The sequence below is a fragment of the Vombatus ursinus genome, unplaced genomic scaffold, assembly GCF_900497805.2.
Source record: "Vombatus ursinus unplaced genomic scaffold, bare-nosed wombat genome assembly UNPS02014792.1, whole genome shotgun sequence".
NCBI classification, from domain to species: Eukaryota; Metazoa; Chordata; class Mammalia; order Diprotodontia; family Vombatidae; genus Vombatus; species Vombatus ursinus.
In genome coordinates this window covers 12,392,478-12,408,071 of record NW_020954570.1, presented here as the reverse complement: position 1 = coordinate 12,408,071, position 15,594 = coordinate 12,392,478, and the positions used below count along the sequence as shown (strand labels likewise).

At 35.9% G+C, this 15,594-nt stretch overlaps 1 protein-coding gene across 1 annotated transcript in view; it reads right to left on the bottom strand.

The window, feature by feature from the left end:
• MEGF10 (multiple EGF like domains 10) overlaps window positions 1-15,594 on the bottom strand; it is an 89,009-nt gene that overhangs the window by 23,820 nt on the left and 49,595 nt on the right. Inside the window, exons 13-16 of the mRNA XM_027869214.1 lie at window positions 5,756-5,902; window positions 4,687-4,821; window positions 4,172-4,300; window positions 99-227 (exon numbers count right to left, since the gene is read on the bottom strand). Of these exons, the coding sequence (XP_027725015.1) occupies window positions 99-227; window positions 4,172-4,300; window positions 4,687-4,821; window positions 5,756-5,902 (540 nt within the window). The remainder of the gene's footprint in view (window positions 1-98; window positions 228-4,171; window positions 4,301-4,686; window positions 4,822-5,755; window positions 5,903-15,594) is intronic.

Genomic DNA, 15,594 nt, shown 5'->3' with positions numbered 1-15,594 from the left:
AGAATTAGTCATGTACATGGGGCACAAAAATAATGAACATTGTTTCCTTGTTTTCTGTTGAGCACTGTGGACAACAAAAGACAATATGACTTGCTTACTCTGGGTGCAGTAGAGACCTGTCCAGCCTGCTGTACATTTGCATTCTCCATCATAGGCGCTGCAATAAGCCCCATTGTGGCAGTTGCAAGTATGGATGCAGTTAGGACCCCAGTGGGCAGGTGGGCAGGCTAAAATCAGGAGAAATGTGTTAGTTTTCTGAAACAGCCACCAGGTAGAGAGAATGTTACCTTAAAATAAATAAAAACATTAAAATACCCCACTTTCCCCTAAATAATTTAACTTTGTTCCACTTGCATAGTGAAAAGAAACAAACCCCAGAATAACCCATTTTGGTTATAATACCATAAAAGAAAGATCAAAATAACATGGAAAAGTGTGTAGCTGGCTTTTGAAGCCCAGAGAATGTAACTAAGAAAAAAAAATATTGCCTTCTGAGCATCTTCACTGACCATATACTTCTCATTAGAAACACTTTGTAGTAATTTTGTCTCCTTTTAGCATGATCCGGCCAAGTTGTTTCTTTGACTCTGTTTTAGAGTGAATCTCCTCTGCATCATCCAATACAAGATTCATATACTCATCAAAACCAATTATACAGTCCTCTATTTGCATATTTATTTGCTCCTATAGTCACACCTGAATTTGGGACCGATTTTGGAGATACCTGGAGATGAGGTTGATGGACTACACCATCACCTTCTGCCCGTTCTGGCCCTGGACTTAGAGGCAATAGATAAGTTTGAATCCCACCTCAGCTACTTTTCATTGGTAACCTTAAGCAACCATCTAGATGCTAAACTTTAGTTTCTTCGTCTGTAAAATGGACAACAATACTTTTCTTACCTCCTCCATAGAGGTATTGTGGGAAAATATTTGCAAACTTTAAAGCACTATGGTAATGTGAGCTGCTATTCTTACATGAAAACCTAAACTTAAAACCCATATTAATTAGAGGATGATACACCCCAGGGTTTCTTTAAATATCAAAATCCCCTGCGTACTTAGATACTTGTTTATAGAAAATTAACAAAAATATTAAAAATAAAATAAATTTTTAAAAATTCATGTGCAATCATTTTTTTTATTGTGCTATGTTGTGGAAATGCTTGTTTTATTCCATGAATTAAAAATAAAATAAATTTGAAAAAAGGAAAAGAAAATAACTATTGATTTGGGGGAGACATGGCAAGAGGAGGCAAAAATAGTTCTGAAACAAAAGATAAATCAAAAAATAAGGTTAAACTACCCAATGAGCCCAGAGAAGTGATTCAATTTACAAAAATTTTATCCAAATGTAACTTTTTAGGAACATACCTACTATGGTGCAGATAATGACTTAATAAAATAATTAATTAATCTAAAGTTTTGGGAATTAATTAGGTGAAAAAAATTTCTCATACTATTTCTTACAACATTTAGACTGCAGCACTGACTTTGGAATATCAAATTTTATTTTTCATCTGATTCAATCCTTTTGTTTTATTTTATCTTATTTTTAAACTGGTCTCACTATCTCATTCATGCTGGAAGTGCCTCTCCTTAGGCAACTCCGTGGTCCTTTGCTCATAGGAACCACCACATTGATGTTGGGCTTAGTGTGAATACCCTTTCAACTTTAGACCTATCGCACCTCAGAACTCCTAAACCCCAGCCATCCAATAGCCTTGGACTCCCCAGGAGCAGGGACTACAGATCTCTGTTGCCATACCCAGCTCCTTTAATTTATAAAAAAGAAAATCAAGGGCCAGAAAGGCAAACGGATTTGCTCAAGGTCACATAAGCAGCATTTGTTCTTTGTTCTTTATTCTTTAAGAAGAGGAAACAAACATTTTATTAAGTACCTACTATGTGCCAGGTACTGTGCTAACACTTTACAAATATTATTTCATTTGATTTTAACAACAGCCCTAGAAGGTAGGTCCTATTATCATCCCCATTTTACAGTAAAGGAAACTGAGGTTAAAAAGTTTAAGTGACTTGCCTCGGGTCACACAACTAATTTGCATTTGGGGCTGGATTTGAATTCAGGTTCAAAGCCCTTCATAATCTACCTCCCCTGATTTTTCCACTGTTCTTACACCTTAAGTTCCCCTCCTCCCCCACCCTCACACCCCCCCCCCCACTCCCAAACATATTGTTTGATGCAGTGACACTGGCCTTCTTGCTAGTCCTCTCCATTTGATTGTGAGTCTTTCTTTGTATCCCCCAAGCTTAGCACAGGGCCTGTCACATAGTAGGCACTTAATAAATGTTTACTGATTGACTGACTGATACTCTACCCACTGTGCTACCTAACTGCCTAAATATGCAGATTAATATAATGCTTTCTCCAAAGATTACAACAAAAAGCTGAGGCAAAGGCATCTAAAATTTTGGGAACTTCTCAGTTCTGCAATCTCATTTGCCCAAGTAGAGGAGGTATATTTTATGTGATATTTATAATCATCTATTATTTCATTAAATATTTACATTGATTTTTTTCTACAGATATAATGGGATTACTAGTTCCATTGTTGATATGTAAGCAAATTCCCATATGCCTCATTCACTAAGTTTTATTTGACAAAAAGTGAAATCTGGAAATAGTGGCTTTCCCCCTCCTGTGAAAGCTATCTCCTCCTTTATATCCATTTCTTTCATTTGCCCAAGTGTCTATGTTTACTACAAAGCCAATTTTTCTCTTTGTAGAATGTCTGCTAATCACCCGACAAGATACATTAAGTCTTACAAAGAAATATTGAGGAGGTATCATGAAAATCAGAACTTCAAAAGGAAATTAATGAAATCAATTATTTCCAAGAGGACTGAAGGCCCTCTGACCAAGCTAAATAAACCTTCTTTATGATAGTTATGAAGGCAACTTTAATAGAAATATCCTTCTATTCATGATGCCAAACACTTTTACTGTCATTGTACAGATCTCCTTCTAGCACATTCTTCTCCCAAACGGGAATGAAAAGACAAATTCAAAAATAAAGAAAACTTGAAGAGAAAAAATGTATATTGTTCAGTTTCTGACAATATTCTGGCTTCTTTTTCTAAAACATAACTGTTTCTCAGTGTTCCGATGTTTCCCAGAATTAGGACTGGGTTTCCAAGATAACTATAATCTGGTGGTATATCAAAATATAATATTATATAAATACAGCACACAGGAAATAGTCATATCCAACACTTCCTTTCCCCCAAAGTTGCTTTTTCCATCTCTTCATTATTAATTCAAGCGGTCTTACATTTATTCTTTTTCAGAAACATAGAATAGACTCTGGTACTCGCCTAAATCAGAAAAATCTTTGGCTTATTCAAAATGTCTGTAAGTAAAAGGTTGCTTGTGTGACTGCCACTATGAAGTTTAAACTGCATGACCCAGAAGTTGCTGTGCAAAACAGCAACACAGATATTTCTTGATTCCTCTTATATGCAGAGGAAGCTAGGCCAGATTTCAATGACTATCTGTTGTATATCTTATGATAAATAGTACCAGATTTTCCTAGTAAGTAAGTTCCTCTTTATTTATATGTTATCTTTTGAAGGGGTAATAGTTATTTTGAGCCCCTAGGAAAATTATTTTCAGTGATTTCACATTATTTCACAGATTCTATCATCCTGACATTCACACACTCACTCATCTCTGTGCCTGGTGGTATGAGGAAAGTAAGTCGGAGAAGGTGACATGAAAGCTCATGGAGAAAATGAAAAGCAGCTAGCTACCCAGCAGACAGACTAAAAGTCTGCTGGCATTATGGAGGCAGCCCTGAGGTTCAGGTTTCAGAGCTCTACGCAGGAAGTTAAAACTCCATAGTCATCCACATGTAGAGTATTAGCATAGTACAATGGAGAAATAGCCTACTCAATAATAATAACTAGGATTGATGTAGTGGTTTAAGGTTTGCAAAGGATGTTATAAATATTATCTCATTTTATTCTTACAACACCCTGCAAGACAGCTGCTATCTGATGGGCTGAAAGTTTCCAAGGTAATTTTTGCCCTGAGAGAATTTGTCTCATAATTAACCACACTGACTTTCAACAATGCTGAAAAAATTTTATTTATAAATAAGTGCTAATAAAGAAGATATTGCCTACTAATAAGAAAACACATTAAACTTACGCTGCGAGCAGTCACTGCCAATCCAACCAGGGTAGCACTGGCAAGATCTGTCAATGGGATTACAGGTTCCATTGTTGGTACATGTGCAAATTCCCCCACAATTTTTTCCAAATCTACCACTGGGACAAACTGCAGAGAAGTCAAAAGTTATTATTAAGTGATTGAAGTATATGTTACACCTTCCTGAATTTCATTTTTTAAATGAATGAAAGTGGAGAAAGGGACTCAATAATAAATAAAAATCATAGTGAAAGACCACCAACACCAGAAAATTTGCTTTTCTTAATAATGTTTTTTTCATTTGAGGAGATTATTACTCAAATGAAAATAGTACAGTTCGAAGAGTAAATACATATATATTTTTTTAAAACAAGCAATGAGCCATCTCTCCTAGACTAGAAAAATATATATTTTTAAAATTGTAATATGTAATTGTCAAAAGACATGGTTAGGTGTTAAGTACTTCCTCTGGGAATTTCTGGTCATTGTATTTACCTCTGATAAATTGCCTTTACCTTCATTACAAAGAGCTCCTGTGAAACCAGGTAAGCAGTCACACAGTCCAGTGATATGGTGACATGGTCCACTGCTGTGCACACACTGAGGACATTTCTGGCTGCAACGGTGTCCATAAAAACCAGGTAAGCAAACTGAAACCAGAAAGAAAAATCGTGATAGTTTTCCATTTTGCTTTTTTTCTTCTTATTTCCCATATCAAATTTTAGGTTAATGGCAAAGAAGAGGAAAATGATTGTGTTGCCAGAAATGCCTCATGAATAGAATAGTACCAAAGATCTGTAATGGCTTTAATCATGAAAAAAAGCAATGAACAATATTTAATAAAGTCATTTCAAATACAACTGAGTCACCTTGCAACTTGTTTATTCTTTAAGAACTATAACAGCAGAAAAGGAAATGCAGAATATATATGAGAAATTTTTCTTGCTCAAAAGGTCTCAGGTTAACAGAAAGTGATGGTTTTAGTGGTTTGGTTTGCATTTAGCTAAAGTTTACTTTAAGTATGCAAATTATTTTCACAACACAAAACTTTTCAATAGACAAATGTTTACATTGATCCTATCTGTATTTATCAATACCAATCTACCTCCATGCTACTGCTGCTTATAACACTAAATTAATGAGGAATGGCAATAAGAGGTGAGAATGGCTGCTAAAGCACTAAGGTACTGGCAGAGTCAATTTAAAATTTATGGACTGTATAGAATGTTCGCCGATCAAATGATTTTTGATCATTCTTTGCAAAACTGATGTAAAGATCAAGTAAAATATCCAAATACATTGTCAATTACCCTATGTAAAGGTTTGAAGTCTGATTACTATAAATGGCAATTAAAGATAGAAAGAGAAAAAAAGCATTGTAGAGAAACTGCTATTGAGGTGAATTCAGCAAGGCGTACAGAGAACCAACTACATTGTTTATTCTAATCTCTAATTCTATTCTCTAATCTCTCAAGTCAAATGTATATCTTCCCCATTTTTCATGCAAAAAGTTTAACAGAGAGAATTATTCTCTACACAGACCCCAGAAAAAAGGAGGAAATAAAATCCTGATGAGTTACTTACTTCTTTGACAAGTGGTGCCTCTGAAACCTGGTGCACACTCACAGATCCCATCATCAGGTGAGCAGGACGCCCCATTTTTGCAGTGACACGGCAGGGAGCAGTTTGGGCCCCAGTGCCCTTTAGTACACACACTGTCACAATGGATACCTTCAAGTAATTGAAATATCGGGTTATCTTATCAGTGGGAGTTGTTTCAGAGGCAATTAAATAGGAAGTAAGGCATTGATAGAGCAGTGAGGTGGTGCTGTGAATAGAGTGCCGGGCTTAGAGTCAGGAAGACTCCTTTTCCTGAGTTCATATCTGGCCTCAGACACTTATTAGCTGTGTGACCCTGGGCAAGTCACTTAACCCTGTTTGCCTCAGCTTCCTCATCTATAAAATGAGCTGGAGAAGGAAATGGCAAGCCACTCCAGTATCTATGCCAAGAAAACCCCAAATGGGGTCATGAAGAGTCAGACATGACTGAAAAATGACTGAACAACAAGGCATTGAAACAGTTGTCATAGTTTTTATATTAGAGATATTTGGTTCCTAGTCCATACTAATTCTAGCATCTTGTTATGAAAAGAAAAAACTGGAGATACTTTCCCCCTCAAAAAGAAATCTGTTTGACCATGGACAAGACCCTTTCTGGGGCACAGTTCTTCACCAGTAGAATGAGAGGGTTGGACTACTTAGCCTTTACAGTCTAGGCTTTAAATATATGATCTTATGCAAAGGAGTAGGAACAGGGTATCTCTGATATAAATGGAACTTACTATATGTTCCCTAAACCTCCCCTCTTCCAAACTTTCTTATTTCCGTCAAAGCCACCACGATCCTTCTAGTGTCTCAGGTTCATAATCTTGGCCTTATCCTAGACTTATCCTTATTCTCCCTCATCCCTCATATCCCAAATTTTACCACTTCTTCCTTTATAGTATCTCTCACATCTGACCACTAATTTCTACTCCTATAGCTACCACCTTAATTCAGGCCCTCATCATCTCTCAACTGGATTACTACAACAGCCTTCTAGTTGGTTTCCCTGGCTCCAGCCTCTTCCCACTCCAGTCCATCCAACACAGTGATGCCAAGGTAATTTTCCTTAAGTGCAGATCTCACTATGTGATTTCCTTAATCAACTCCATTGTTTCTTATTGCCTCTAGGATCAAACAAACTCCTCTGTTTGGCTTCTGACACCCTATGCAACCTACTCCCGAACTATCTTTCATTGGATTTCATTGGACATTACTTCTTTTCCCATACTTGGTGCTTTTACATTGGCAATTCCCATTTCCTAAATGTGCTTCCTTCTTACTTCTGCCTCATGGAGTCTTTCTCTTTAAGATGCAGCTTAGGCACCATATTCTGCATGAAGGCTTTCTTGATTCCCCCAACCACTAGGGCCCTCCCTCCCAAACTACTTTACATTTAACTGACATATATCTGTGTGTGATAGGTATGTGATATATATGTGTGTGGCTTATTAAAGTTATAAATAATGTTATATTTATATTATGTTATTTTTACATATAATTATTATTTCCTCTATTAAAGACAGCAATAATGTAGAAGAGATTACTGCATCAGAAAGAGAATGGGCTAGATAACTTCTGAATTCCTTTCTAATGACATGATTTTATGAGAGTAACAAAAGCCATCTTTACATGATACAAACGTTACTAACATTACCTTGTCATTGCATTATTTAGCTCCAAATGATTCCATACTTTCTAACTCTATAAAGGCTAAGATATCATAAAGAGAATGTGACTCTGAGAGCCCAAGAAGTTTTTGTATGAGAACTCTCCTTTATAGAGTAGATAACATACATTTTGCAAAAGACTAAAAAACTAATAATTATATCAGTATATGCCCCCAAACTTCTGCTTGTTGTGGCGATTCAACAAAAATAGCAAATTGGGGCTATTTATCTCATCTAATATATTTACTATCATTATGTCCTCTCCTGAGAACTAAGAAAAATTTGAGTGATGGATTCTAAAAGCTATTTAGGCAATGAATAAATGGGCAAATATATATCAATTAGGCAGTCAACAAGCATTTATTAAGTGCTTCCTATGTACCAGGCACTCTGTTAAGTGCTGCCATACATATGAAGAAAGGTAAAAACATGAATACTGCCCTAAAGAAGGCAAAAAGGATAAAGAATGAGAAAGAGTCATTAAAAGAGCGTTGGTGATTTTGGAGAAGGCTATTCAGTTGAATGATGAGATTGCAAGCCAAAATGATGAGGACTTAAAAGCAAGGAGCAGGAGAACAGGTGGAGGAACCTAGTGTAGATGGCTTTTTCAAGGAGTTTAGTGGAGAAGAGAGAAGAAATATCAGACAATAGCTAGTGGGAATAGTTGGATCAAGTGAGGGTTTTTTAGGAATGGGGAGACATGGATATGTTTTTAAAGCGAAAGTAGGGAGCAAATAGGGAAAGAATGAAGATTAGAGTGTGAGTGGGAATGATTGAGGGGAACAAACAGGCAGTGGTAGGATTGAGGGTGCATGTTAGAGGGATTCACCTTGGTACCAAGAAAGGTCACTTCTTCTAAGAGACAGAGATGAAAGAGGAGATAGCAGGGGAAGATCTCTGGGTGATCTGAGAAGGGGAAGAATGTTGAATGGCCTCATTGAATAGCCTCAGTTTTTTCAGTGAAGTATGAGGTGACATCTTCAGTCAAGGGGATGGGGGAAGAGGATGCTGTGGGAGACTTGAGAGATTAAAAAAGTTTAGAATAGCCTGTAAATCATAAAGAAATGTAATCTGCAGAAAAATGTATATTTTGTCTGAGATAGGTTTAGCACCTCCCTTATGAGATTCTAACCTTAGATATCTACATGCAGCCAGGTATTATAACGGATAGAACACTGGACCTGGAGTCAGATGACTTGAGTTCAAATCCTGTCTCAAACACTTACTACCCATGTGACATTGGACAAGTCATTTAACCTCTCTCTACCTCAGTTCATCTGTAAAATAATAACAGCACCTACTTCACAGGACTGTTGCGATGATAAAATGAGTTAACATATGTAAAGTGCTGTGCAAACTTTAAAGACTTATATAAATTCTAGCTGTTATAAATACAAATTTCCTAAAATGTGAAATACTACATATGGGACTATATCTGGAATATAATTATAGCAGTTTACATTTAAACTGTGTTAGTATTTTAGGAGTACAATGTGCTCCCTCACAGCAACCTTAAGAAGAGATAGTACAAGTATTATTCATATTTTACAGATAAGGAAACTGAGGCTGAGAATTTCACAACTTGCCCACCATCAAATAGCTTTGAAGTCCAATTCAAAGTTACAACTAGAAGCATTTCAAGTAAGATCGGGGGTGAAACAAGGATGTCCATTATTACCACTGTTATTCAACATCGTACTGGAAACATTAGCTTTAGCAATAAGAGAAGAAAAAGACATTGAAGGCATTAGAATAAGCAAAGAAGAAACAAAGCTATCACTGTTTGCAGATGACATGATGTTATACTTAGAGAATCCCAGAGAATCAAGTAAAAAACTACTTGAAATAATAAACAACTTTAGCAAAGTTGCAGACTATAAAATAAACCCACATAAATCATTGGCATTTCTATATATTACCAACAAAGCCCAACAGCAAAAGATAGAAAGAGAAATTCCATTTAAACTTACTGCTGACATTATAAAATATTTAGGAGTCTACCTCCCAAAACAAACCCAGGAACTCTATGAACACAATTACAAAACACTTTTCACGCAAATAAAACCAGATCTAAATAATTGGAAAAGCATCAGTTGCTCATGGGTAGGCCGAGCTAATATAATAAAAATGACAATTCTACTTAAGCTAATTTACTTATTCAGTGCCATACCAATCAAACTACCAAAAAATTATTTTATAGAGGTAGAAGAAATAATAACAAGATTATCTGGAAGAACAAAAGGTCCAGAATATCAAGAGAACTAATGAAAAGAAATGCAGAGGAAGATGGCCTAGCCATTCTAGATCTTAAATTGTATTATAAAGCAGCAATCATCAAAATTGCTTGGTACTGGCTAAGAAATAGAGTGGTGGATCAGTGGAATAGGTTAAGTATGCAAGACACAGTAGTCAATGACTCTAGTAATATATTATTTGATAAACCCAGAGACCCCAGCTTCTGGGATAAGAACCCACTCTTTGAAAAAAACTGCTGGGAAAATTGGAAAAGAGTATGTCAGAAACTAGGCATAGACCAAAATCTCACACCATATACCAAAATAAAGTCAAAATGGGTACATGATTTAGATATAAAGGCTGATACTATAAGCAAACTGAGAGAGCAAGGAATAGTTTACCTGTCAGATCTATGGAGAACAGAAGAATTCATGACCAAACAGGAGATAGAGAACATTACAAAAAGCAAAATAGATAATTTTTATTACATTAAATTGAAAAGTTTTTGCACAAACAAAGCCAATACAACTAAGAGTAGAAGGAAGGTAGAAAATTGGGAAAGAATTTTTACAACCAATCTCTCTGATAAGGGCCTCATTTCTAAAATATATAGAGAATTGAGTCAAATTTATAAGAATACAAGCCATTCCCCAATTGATAAGTGGTCAAAGGATATGAACAGACAGTTCTCAGATGAAGAAATGAAAGCCACCTATAGTCATATGAAAAAATGCTCTAAATCACTATTGATTAGAGAAATGCAAATCAGAACAACTCTGAGGTACCACATCACACCTATCAGAATGGCCAACATGACAAAACAGGAAAATGATAAATGTTGGAGAGCATGTGGCAAAATTGGAACACTAATGCATTGTTGGTGGAGTTGTGAAATGAGCCAACCATTTTGGAGAGCAATTTGGAACTATGCCCAAAGGGCTATAAAAATGTGCATACCTTTTGACCCTGCAATAGCACTTCTAGGGCTATATCCCAAAGAGATCATACAAATGGGAAAACGACCTACATGTACAAAAATATTCATAGCAGCTCTTTTTGTGGTGGCAAAGAATTGGAAATTGAGAGGATGCTCATCAATTGGGGAATGGCTGAGCAAGTTGTGGTATATGACTGTGATGGAATACTATTGTGCTATAAGAAATGAAGAACAGGCTGACTTCAGAAAAACCTGGAAAGACTTGTATGGTCTGATGCTGAGTGAAGTGAGCAGAACCAAGAGAACGTTGCACACAATAACAGCCACGTTGTGTGATGACTAATATTGATAAACTTAACCCTTCCTGGCAATACAAGGATCTAAGACATCTCCAGAGGCCTTGTGATGGAAAATGCAATCCACACCCAAAGAAAGAACTATGGAATTGTTATTTTTTTTCTCTTCTGTTGAGTTTCATTTCCTCTTTCTGATGGTTCCTCATATTGGTTGTAATTTCTACTTACAACATTACTAATGTGAAAATATGTTTAATATGAATGTAAATGTATAGCCTATATCAGATTGTGCACCGTCTTGAGGAGGGTGGTGGGGAGGAAGGGGGAGAAAAATTTTAAACCCAAAAGCATATGGAAGTGATTTTTGATAAATCAAAATAAATTAATAAAAAAATTTAAAAAACAAAAAACAAAAAAAAGTTACAACTCAATAAGTATTTAAGCAAAAGCCATTTTTAAATATATTGAGCTTCAATCACTTGAAGATTGTTGATATTCTGAAGATACAAGAAAGAGTGTCTTGGCACAAGTAATTTACTTTCTATTCAGCTCTAGCGCTGGGGCTTTCTGAGATTCCCGGTCAAGACTCCAGCTATTGATACCTGTGAAGTGGACATCTGTTTGAGAGAAGCTCTGTTCAGACTCCTGCCCTGTTTTTGTCTGTGTTTGTTTAGGCAAATTCTGGACCTTTGGGCTATACCTATGTAGAAATATACTGGGGTAGAGACTGGTTGATTAAATTAATCAATATCCCCCAAATGAATCTCTGCGTGTGTGTGTGTGTGTGTGTGTGTGTGTTGGAAATGATGGAATCATTAGATCATAGATTTAGAGCTGAAAGAAACCTCAGAAGGAGAAAGAGAAAATACAACCTCTTATTTTAGGATTTAATAACTTCTCTAGTAGGAAGTGTTTTTTTAAATTATATATCAATTAATTTCTTTCTGTTAAAATTCAAGCCCCTCTCCTCTTTTTTTATTGTCTTTAGTAGGTAAGTTTAGAGGATGGATTTAAAGTCAGGTCCAACTGGTAATTGAGTTATTAGAGGTAAATGAGCCCATGGTTTTTGTCAAATTTCTTCCAAGACATCAAACTTGCCATATCTCACAAAGATCTTCCTGCCCTGGATCATTTCCTTCCAGGACTCTGCTTCCCTCACCTTCTGTAACCCTAATTTGCCTCTTTTCCCCTCTCTTAACATTTTCAAATGTAAGCTGGTCTTCAGCAGTATTTTATTTTATATTAGAATTCAGATTTATTTTCCTTAATATAGACCCTTTTGTCTGACCATCTGAACTATTCCCATATGCCTCCTAGGTTATTTTTATTGATGATTAAGATATTTATGACAAAGAATTTAATTTAGTATTTTAAGCACCTATTATGTACATGCCACTGAGCAAAGTCCCAAGTATACAAAGATGAAATAAGTACAAGCCTTATCCTCAAGAATTTACAACTCTTAAAATTTAGTGGAAGGAATTGTATCTTATGAATGTATTCCATTTGTACATAAAGACATCAATACAAGTATATGTATATATCTACACATATAGAGACAAATCCTCAAGAACAAATACATTCTGAGTAACTGAGATTTAAGTAAGAATAATTTGTATACATTTGCTGAATTTTTTCCTAGAACACATATACATATATACATACATATATGTGTGTATACACTATCACAGAATCATTGGATTTCAGAGATGGAATGGATCTCAGAGAGTGTTTAGTTTAATATTCCCATTTTATAGTTTAAAAAAAAACCGAGCTTCAGGGATGTTAAGTGACATCTAGAAGGTTATATAACTACCTAGTAGCAGATACAGTAAAATTCCGGTCTCTTGATTCACACTCCAATGTTATTTCTACAATACCATGTGTCCCAAATATAACCTGTATACTTAACAGAACTGAATTTTCTTCTATGACTGGTAATGCAGGGTAATCACTTTAAATATCAATTCTCATTGTACAGTACTGTAGCTAGAGAAGATTTGGGTTGTTTCATGTTGAATGTATACCAACATATCCTTTTGACTGTCATTTTAGTCTATTTTGCTATAATTTGTCTATTTTTGGTCAAAATCTGTGAGCACTTTTTTAGTCGAGATCCTAAATTTAGCAGAGAAACACAAATTCACAGGAATTTCTGTGCCTTATTTATATTTTCTCTTTTGAACAAGGAAAAGGGACACAACTGTGTGGAGATAGAGAAGCAGTGCTGATCATGATACGCCCACTCTCTCAACAAGAAGAATGGATATACTAGATATGATAGAAATGAAAGCTGTATCTCTGGTTCTTTACCAGAAGAGACAAAATATGATTGGGGAAACTACACGAAGGTTGAGGAAAAAAAAAGAGATAGATGTCCCAATTGGTAAGAAAGTTGAAATTTTTTTAAGTGTACCAGGTCAGAGAATTATTATCTCAAATTAAAGCTCTGGAATACTGGAAGGGAAGAGAACAGATTCCAAAAATATTGATATTGAATTCTAAGACCGTGGCACAATAATTTCCCCTCTCAAAAAAGCCTTTCTCACAGTAAAGCCCTATTTGGAACACATATTTCATTTTTAGAGAGTCATGGAGAGTTCAAGCACTTGTAAGATTTCCCTGATCTGTAATGAGTGTTGTTCTCAAAAATCACATTGCTTCCATGAATACTACCTCCTTGCCAAATGACACTTAATGTGTCACATAACCTTCTGAACAAGGATAGGGAAGAGAAATAAAGTAACTTAACTCTCTCAGTTGATGTTAATCACTTGGCTCAAAAGTTGGTGTTCAAATTAAAAATAATACTTTGCATCATAGAAGCCCTTTACAATGCACACAACTCATGGCAGGTTGGTAGATGATTAAACATCCAGGCTTCGTCTAAAAAATATTACAGTTTTTAACCAGCAGTGTTTACCCCCTGTCCTTGATTAAAAGTTTTTAGTCTAAGTACAGCATACTTTTGAAACCTCAGCAGCCTTCTTCTCCCATCTCTATGTGAGCTCACTGTACATTTAGTAGAGGGTACATTTTAGGAAGAAATATATCTGTAAAGAAACGTCATACAGCAGGGTAAAATAACTACAGACTGATATCCCAGCTCAGAAGGCTTAGAAAAATACCAAGATGAGTCAGTCTGGGCTGCCTATAAGCAGCAATTACTTGAAAGCTAAAAAGCCAATAGATTTTCATATGGTAAATTGACTCAATCACTATGTGATATCCCTTGCTAAATACAGGCACAGCTACGTAATGATGGACAGCCTAATTACATTATTATGTTGTATGGAAGGATCAGTGTTATTTCCTATGAAAGCCTTACAAGTCTAAGGCCAGACAGGGTGATTTGTATTGCCAATTTCTGTCTCTCATGACCCAGACAGTGGAATGCAGCATTTTCTTCCAGGCCACAGGCCCACATTGATGTCCTCTTTCATGCAGACTTAGGATGTGGTTTCTACAGTCTGGTTCTCAACCAAAGCAGATAGCCACATAACTACCAGAATATCCTGATGTCCTCTTAATGCAAGTTGTGACATTAATATAACAAAGGCAGATTTGGTGTGACAGAGCTAAAAAAAATTACTTCACCTGCCTATTCATCAGAAAAAAAAGTGTAATCCTTGGACTCGTGGAAGAGGTGGTTGCATCTGAGTTCTACGGGTTTGGGGAAAACACTTTCTCCCAGATAAAGTAACCTCTGAGATCAAGGAAACAGAGCTATAGGGTTTAAACTTTACTTCCCTACAAAAGAATGAACAAGAATGATTCTATTTTAAAAGGGCTGCCACCATCTTAGAGATTTCCTTCCAATAAAGGGAATTCTGGTAAGACTAACCTCAGAGAAATGCATTTCTCACAGGAACAAATCTGACTTTTAACAATTCTTTTGACTCCAAGGCTTCCACATTCCTCCATTTCCTTTTCTGCCACAGAATGCCACTAAGTGGTTGTGTACTCTAGCTATAAAAACCCAGCTATGAAGCTGAAGATGCAGCGAGCCTGAGCAGTCTTCCTTACTGCATATTTCAGTCTGATTTCTCACTTTCTCACTCCCATGTAATTATTTTGCTTATTTGTATTTGTATTTCCAGCACATTTGGCATGGTGCTTGGCATGCATGTATACTGACATATCCTAGCTAAACTAAAATCCCACCTTCTAGAAAAAGACTTTCCCAACCTCTCCTAATTCTAGTGCCTTCCCTCTTTAAATTATTTCCTATTTTTTCTTTATATACCTTGTTTGTACATATTTGTTTGTTGTCTCTCCTATTAGACTGTGAGCTTCTTGAGGGCAGGACTGTCTTTTGTCTCTTTTTTGTATTCTCAGTACTTGACTGACTAGCTAATAAATGCTTTTTCATTCATTCATTCACTCATGCAAACTAAGTTCTGTCTTCTAAAAAAAGTAGCAAAACTCACTGGCTTGTCACCCACTATCAACCTCAGTTTCAAGATGCGATGAGAGAATTTTTTTTTTCAAGTCTCAAGTCTAAACTCTCACTTATGTATCAGGAGTATAGGCAGCAGCAAGTTAAAATAGACTTTTCCAGGTAATCCCATGGTTTCCTAAATATATAAGTGACTGAATTTAAAGCTAAAAAATGCTCAGCAGTATTTGGTTTCCCTCTATTGATGACATAATTTTTTTTTAAGGTTTGGGAATATCTAACCT